Consider the following 7,581-nt stretch of genomic DNA (forward strand, 5'->3'; position numbering starts at 1 on the left):
TCTGCTTCTCCCCTCTGAATCACCCTTTCCCCAACTCTGTCCTACTGTTTTATGTTAACTCAGTCTGACTTCGATCGCCCATTTCGGGCCTCACTGTAGCATAAACACATTTTAATTAATGCCATCTTCCCCACCCCCACCTAAGAACACAATTCATTTCATGCAAGAAAACAATTTTCAGAGAAGCTTGTGCAAATAGCTGCAAAAACGGGAGAAAGATGGCCATGGGAAATCCAGGCAGAGAGGAAAAAGAATTATTTAACAACTTCTGTTCTGCCTGATGGGGAGACTTGTGTCAGTCAAAAAGTTCACATACTCGATGCAATTAAAAAACCCATTGCTTTAACTACTGTATTTTGTTTTCCCCTCCCTCCTTCCCCTGAGTTCAGGGTTAAGACTTCCCCTAGCAGTGTGTGTGCAAAGTGTGGTGTGTGTTAAACTTTGTCCCCGATGCCACTTTGGCAAAACTTTGTGACTACTGCTGCCGCTGACTGCCAGTCCCGCCTCCCTCGCCCCCTCTCTTTCCTACCAGCTGAGCTGGGTATTTAAGTCTGCACAGAGGGTTTGGCTGAACACTTTTCAGACTCCAGAGGAAGAGAAGGTAAAGGAAGGTGAGAGCAAAGCAGGATAACTAGCAACCTTGCACGATCTTTTCTTGTTTTGAAGGTGTGTGGGGTTTGTGGGTTCTAATCTGCATTGTGGACTGGGATCAAGAAACCAAGGGGAAAGAGCTGTTTTCATTTTAAGGACATTTGGAGAAAAATCTGTTAATGTAGGGTTTGTTTTTGTGTTGTTGTTTTTTTAATGGTACGGCATTCAGTGGGGTCTCCCTTTCAGGACTGAGCAGATACAGTTTCATCATTGGCTGGGCTGCGATTAATCCTGTGTGTGTGTCTCTTAAAGATTCCTGCTGGTGGGGGGAAATACCCGCACCCACCCTTGAGGGTCACTCCATTATCTAATTGTGTCCCTTTTTTTTAATTTCTCCGTTTCTCAGAAAGGTCCAGAAAGTCAGTGATCATGAAATTCCTTGCCCTGTTTTTCACAGCGGTCCTGCTGGGAGGTGAGTGACGGAATTGGAAGAGGTGGTTTGTCTTAAATAAAACTGGAAACACAGAACGTGGTAAACACCCTTCACCCCCTCTATCCCAATGCTCCTTAAAGGCTAGTTCAAATGCAGCACAGACTTCTATCCTCTGTGGGTCTGGAACTTCCACAAACTGCGGCAGTATACCTCTGTGAGACAGATGCTGGGGACAGACCACAGAGGAATGACCATATGCTTGTGGGCTCCTCAGAAGCAACTGTCCATGACACTAGGACCAGAGGGACCTTTGGTCCGATCTAGCAAAGCAGCTCTTAGACTTATGCCGTGGTTTGTTTGGAGAATATCGCTCCTCCACAAGTTGTGTGTGGCGTGAGCTAATGTAAAGAGGGAAGGAGGGCTGAAGGTAGACTAGAAACGCCACAACATCAGGGTTGTGTTGTTGGGAGCAGCCAGAAATCTGAGCTGGCTTGACTTTTGTGCTTTAAAACTATGGGGATGCTGGCCACATGGGCTTTTAAACTCTGTCCTGCTCACTTGTGCAATGGATGCTGCTTTATAAAAAATTGGACACTTGTCCATCTAGCTCAGTGCTGTCTGCACTGGCTGGTAGCAGTGCCGGATTTACGTTTAAGCTAAACAAGCTGTAGCTTAGGGCCCCACTCTCTTGGCGGCCCCCCAAAAATTTAAAGGAAAAAACATAGGGATGTACATTTCCAAAATATAAGATAAAAAAACCAATAAAATAAAACCTACACACAGCAACAGTGTTTCGCATTGTGTAGGCTCCTATGATGTCAGTCATGGGCCCCGCCTGCTAGCCTGCTCCCTAGAATATCACTGGTTTGTTCATTTCCATATATAGGGTGCCTACATTCTGCATGGACTGGTTGCATGTGCAAATGGTTTTAGATACCTATTAAGTCCATAAATTACCATATAGTATATATTCAACACAAAAAACAGTGACAATTTGTTGTTGACAAAGGACAGCTGGACATGTAAAAGGACCCCATTACTGTACCTTCAGTAGCTTAGGGCCTCATCAAACCTAAATCCGGCCCTGGCTGTAGCATCTCTCAGGGACACAGAGTGCTTCACTTGTGCAACTGTGTAATGTGTAATATGAAATAAGGGAAGTGACCTATTGCTGATTGTGGAAGGCAGGAGCTGTAGAGTCCTTGTCCCCTCTCATAGCTTGCCAGCACGGTGTAGTGGTTGGAGCATGAGACTAGGATTGGGGGGAGAGACAGGTTTAAATTCCTGCTCGGACATGGTTGACTCTGAGTCAGCCGGCTTCACCTACCTCGCAGGATTGATTTGAGGATAAAGAGGGGAGTTTTCGGAGGACAGGGCAGGATAAACCTGCAAACAAATGGGAAGAAAATTCATCTTAAGGGGAAAGGTTGGGGTGGGCGGGCTGCCCTTTTACCAGAAGGGGAGGCTCTGTGCGGGGCTCGACTGACCACCCTAGGCTGAAGTATTTGAAGGTCGCTATTTGCCTATTCCGGCTTGCAGGTGCCTTGTCAAGATTAGTTTAGGACTTGTGTTTAACAGCCGCAACCTTTGGCCCCATAGATGGGTCACCCTATCTAGGAATGCTGAGTTGTGAAAGTAACATCGTCCCTAAAAGCCACTGGGATTAGATAAGGACGTGCATGGCACTTCCATCTGGGCTTGAAAAATGACCAGCATTTTGAACAAAAGCACTGGGCAGTCACAAACTACACACTCAAGCTGTCCCATCCCAGTCGCTGAGACACTAGCTAGCGATGGGAAGAGGCGACAAGATGGTGGCACTTTCCCCCTGCAGCAGGAAGTACCTTTTTAATTGGGGACATGTCTCCAAGAAAGTTATATTCAGAGGAGGCCCATTGAAATCAACAGACACATGCCTATTGTTTTTAGTGAGTCTCCTCTGAGCAGGACTATGCTGCATAAATCCCTCCATGTTTTGCCTCCTGTTTTCCCCTTGCCATGACTCGCAGGAGTGTGGCTTCACTGATTCCAAGGGCCTCACTTTGTAAGTGGCTTGCAACCTGGTGTGATGCCCCATATTGACAGGCATCCCTCATTCAGTTTGGTGGGACGTGAGTTCGGCCTGTTTCTAGATCCTTGAATGTTTCCCTCCTTTTCCTAATCCACGCAGGCTCCTTGGCCAACCCTGTCCCCGAAGAAGGGACAAAATCCAAATGGGAGGAGACGGTGGATGTCTTCAGGGACGTAGTGACCAGGATTGGGGATGCGGCTGATGATGCCACCGCTCAGATCAAGAGCTCGCAGCTCAGCAAGGAACTGGAGTGAGTGGTTTTGCTTCTTCCTTTTAAGTGGGTACAGGCGCTAGCTGAGGTTTTTTAATGACACATGCTCAACTGGAGTTTCCACAGCCCCAGTGCCTGCTTCAAAGAGTCCAAGCTCACATTGCTCTTAATTCTCATAGAATGACATAGATCTTAAGATGGGTGATATCTGACATGGCAGGAATCCCAATCGGAATTGTACAATTTCTGAAGTTAAAAAAAACACCCTGGATTTTATAATCTTCTGTTTTTGTTTGTTTGGACATCAGCCCTTAGAATTTTCAAATTTGTCAGGTCCTTTGCAAAATGTTGCTTCGGTTCTCGCATCCCTAATTTGTTCTGGAACCAACAGAGCTTTGAAATTTACTGGGGCCTAATGTTAGAGACTGGCGTTGTCAGATTGGCTCACACCCTGATAGGGCCACGATATCTTCCAGAGTGGTCCCTCATTATGGGCAGTCTCCTGCTGAAGGATGATTTAGGCTGTGCACACATTGCCAGCTTGAAATACACTTGGGTGTTCTTTTTGTCAATAATAATAATAATAATAATAATAATAATAATATATTATTTATACCCCGTCCACCTGGCTGCGTTTTCCCAGCCACTCTGAGCGGCTTCCAACAAAAGATTAAAAATACATTAAAACATCAGTCATTAAAAAATTCCCTAAACAGGGATGCCTTCAGGCGTCTTCTAAAAGTCAGATAGTTGTTTATTTCTTTGACGTCTGATGAGAGGGCACCACTACCAAGAAGGCCCTCTCCCTGGCTCCCTGTAACTTCACTTCTCGCAGGGAGGGAACCACCAGAAGGCCCTCGGTGCTGGACCTCAGTGTCCGGGCAGAACGATGGGGGTGGAGATGCTCCTTCAGGTATATAAACAGCCGAGGCCATTTAGGGCTTTAAAGGTCAGCACTAACACTTTGAATTGTGCTGGTTTGCAGGGGGGAAATGCACCAAGACACAGTATTCCATAAGAAACAACAGGATAGATATGGATTGTGGATAATCATTGTGTAAACACTGCTTTTTAAACCAGCACCAGGGGGTCACACTGGATGAAGAGTAAACAAGAGTGTGTACCCAGCGTTACTCAGCTTAATTTGGTGACCTTTAACCTGAGTAATAGTTGTTTGGAAGAAGAGCATCATAAATCCCAGAACATGTCCACTTTCTCTGTGGTGCTGACTGTGGAAGATGTAAGTCGCAAGCTGATGTGAGAGAGTGTAGCCAGGATAGACAGGGCTGGATTAACCGTTAAGCAAAATAAGCACACCCTTAGGGCATCAAGGGAAAGGGGGGGGCACCACAGAAATTTCCCGTTGCCAGATTTACCATATAGGCCATACGGTGCAGCTGAACAAAAAGAAACATTATTCATACAAATATAGGGAAATAAACATTATTTTCCATCTTACTGTAGGTTTCGTTTCATTTCAAAAAAATAAAATTTCATTTCACACTTCATTGCCGCTCATATTTTGAATTAGATATCTATGGGGATACCGAAATCTTTTAAGCGCTTAGGGTCTCCAAAGGTCTGAATTCAGCCCTGAGGATAGAGGAAGCGTCAGGCAGCCACCCTCACAGATGGGAGACATTAAAGGGGGAAGCAAATGGCTGGTGTTTAGGGAAGCTTTTAATGTTTAACAGACCGTTGTATTTTAATATTTTGTTGGAAGCCGCCCAGAGTGGTGAATTAATAATAATAATAATAATAATAATAATAATAATAATAATAATAATAATTAAATGTGTTGCTTTGCTGTTTCCTGGAAGCGCTAATAGCTAGATTTTCCAACCACAAACACTTGGTTGGCCCTTGTCAGTCATAAGGGCTGGAGCTGAGACTGGCTGAATGGCTGACAGCTTTTTGTTCATGGCTCAAACCGACTCTGGTGACAGGCGACCATTTTATCTCACATGTAAGTCAAATCTGACTTGGAGCCCCATCTATGACATCTATTTAAGGGTCTCTTATACCACTTGACCGAACAGCCACGGAGAATCCTGGGAACTGTAGTTTGTAAAAGTGCTAGGAATTGTAGGCCTGTGGCTTCAATGCACCCATAATAATTCCCTATTTATATGCCATCCACTCTGGCGGCTTCCAACAAATTAAAACACAAAACGACACCAAACATTAAAAACTTCCCTATACAGGGCTGCCTTCAGATGTCTTCTAAAAGTCCATTAGTCGTTAATTTCCTTGACATCTGACGGGAGGGCATTCCACAGGGAGGGTGCCATCACCGAGAAGGCCCTCTGCCTGGTTCCCTGTAACCTCACATCTTGTAGTGAGGGAACTGCCAGAAGGCCATTGGAGCTGGACCTCAGTGTCTGGGCTGAACGATGGGGGTGGAGACGCTCCTTCAGGTATACGTATTAGGTCAACAAGGCTGTTTAGGGCTTTAAAAGCCAGCACCAGCACTTTGAATTGAGCTTGGAAACGTACTGGGAGACGATGTAAATCCTCTTAAGACAGGTGTTATATGTTCCTAGCCGCCACTCCCAGTTACTAGTCTGGAAGCTGTGTTCTGGATTAGTTGGTAGTTTCCAAGTCACCTTCAAAGGTAGCCCTCTCCAAGCAGGAGATAACCAGATGATCTATAGTTTCCAGTGAGGTATACGAGGGATTTAAATGTATGGTGTGAATGTGGTGTCAGGGTGGCCAAATTCTCTTTGCCACTTAGCAGGGTGGTCCAGGCACCCATGTTCCTCCAAGGTGGGCAAGCTCACCTCAGGATAGTTTGGTTGTCTGTATGGCCTCCATCTGGAGAGATCTGAGGCCCGCAAGAATTATGGCGGCAGGGCCTAATGCTAGAGAATGACCAGGGTGACATGATTCTGACCCTTCCCTGCTACCTCCTCCTTCTCCACAGCGGCTTTATCACAGACACCATGGCAGAGTTGGACCTCTACACAGAAAACCTGCGCTCCAAGATAGGCCCCTACGCCCAGGATGTTCAGCAGCGCCTGACGACCGAAATGTCGGCCTTGTCCGGGAAGCTGCGGACTGACATGGAGGAGACCAAGGACAAGGTGGTCCAGTATACCAATGACGCACGCCTGATGCTCAACCACAACATGGAGGTGCTGCGGTCCCAGTTCAACCTCTACATGCGCAAGATGAAGAAGCGCCTCACGAAGGACGTTGATGAACTGCAGAGGAAGTTTGACACCTACAGGGTGGAGGTGCAAACCAGCGCAGACGAAAAGGTGGAAGCCGTGCGCCAGAGCCTGGAGCCCTATGTCTCCAAAATCCGTGAAAAGGGGCAGCAGCGTTTCCAGGCCCTGATGCAGGCTGTCGGGGAGCAAGGGAAGATGGTCCACGAGCAACTCAACAGCCGAGCTCAGGAGTTGAAGGACTCCTTTGACCAGACGGCCGAAAAGGTGCGCGAGTGGTTCGCCCCCTTGGTGGAGGACCTCACCGCCCGGATCCAGGCCCTTGTGGAGAAAGTCAAGGAGGCTCAGGTGCAGGTGCAGGCACAGGCCTAAGGCCTGGCCTGTGCTCCCAGGAAGAGCAACATGGCCAACCTCCGTTTCTATGGGAACCAAGATGGCTCTCTTTGGCTGGACAGGCATTGATGGTCCTTGCTGTATACTAACCTCACACCGCACGGCAGGTCCCCCTCCCTGTCCAGCTCTACTTGGCCAAAGTGCTGCCATTTTGGCCAATTAACATTCCACACACTTTTTTCTGGTGACCAGCACTTTCTAGGCCCTCCATTAGTAACCGCTGTTGCACCTGTGAACCACTGACAAGAAAGGGCGCTCTGCCCTGTTTCCCCGTTTTAACACCTCACACTCAAGACACTTGTGTCATTCCTTTCACCACAATTTCTTGGCTTTCCTGGTGTTTTTTTTTTTTTCTTTCCCATTTTGACCTGTTAGCTGAATAAAATGTACTTTGGATACAGGGGTCTCCCTTTCTTGTGATGGAGTTTCATGTCTCATTTTGCATTGCACGACAACTGATATACCATACCTGCCAAGTTCCTCTCTGAAAAATAAGGGACTGGACCGGAAGTAGCATACCGGAAGTAGCGCTGCAGCCATTTTGGAACTGGGCAGAGCAGCATCAAAAGTCACTTCTGAGCATGCTCCGCCCAGTTCCAAAATGGCCGCCACGCCAGAATAAACCGGGGAAAAACAAAAAAAATCGGTTTTTTGGCTGGGGACAGCCGGAAAAACAGGGGTTTCCCGGGGGAAACGGGAGACTTGGCAGCTATGC

At 47.0% G+C, this 7,581-nt stretch overlaps 1 protein-coding gene across 3 annotated transcripts; it reads left to right on the forward strand.

Annotated features, from left to right (window-relative positions):
- The first annotated feature begins 572 nt into the window (after positions 1-572).
- On the forward strand, positions 573-7,264 carry APOE (apolipoprotein E). 3 transcript variants are annotated; one of them, XM_035120486.3, is made up of 4 exons: positions 573-666; positions 998-1,063; positions 3,195-3,345; positions 6,230-7,264. In XM_035120486.3, exons 2-4 carry the CDS (start codon positions 1,021-1,023, stop codon positions 6,843-6,845), a joined length of 810 nt encoding a protein of 269 aa, XP_034976377.1. In that variant the 5' UTR covers positions 573-666; positions 998-1,020; the 3' UTR covers positions 6,846-7,264. The 3 variants fall into 3 exon arrangements, with proteins under 3 accessions (XP_034976377.1, XP_034976376.1, XP_088528792.1); XM_035120485.3 differs by having other exon boundaries at positions 573-611; XM_088672666.1 differs by having other exon boundaries at positions 573-601.
- Positions 7,265-7,581: the final 317 nt, after the last annotated feature.

The sequence above is a fragment of the Zootoca vivipara genome, chromosome 6 (genome assembly GCF_965207765.1).
Source record: "Zootoca vivipara chromosome 6, rZooViv2.hap1.1, whole genome shotgun sequence".
NCBI classification, from domain to species: Eukaryota; Metazoa; Chordata; class Lepidosauria; order Squamata; family Lacertidae; genus Zootoca; species Zootoca vivipara.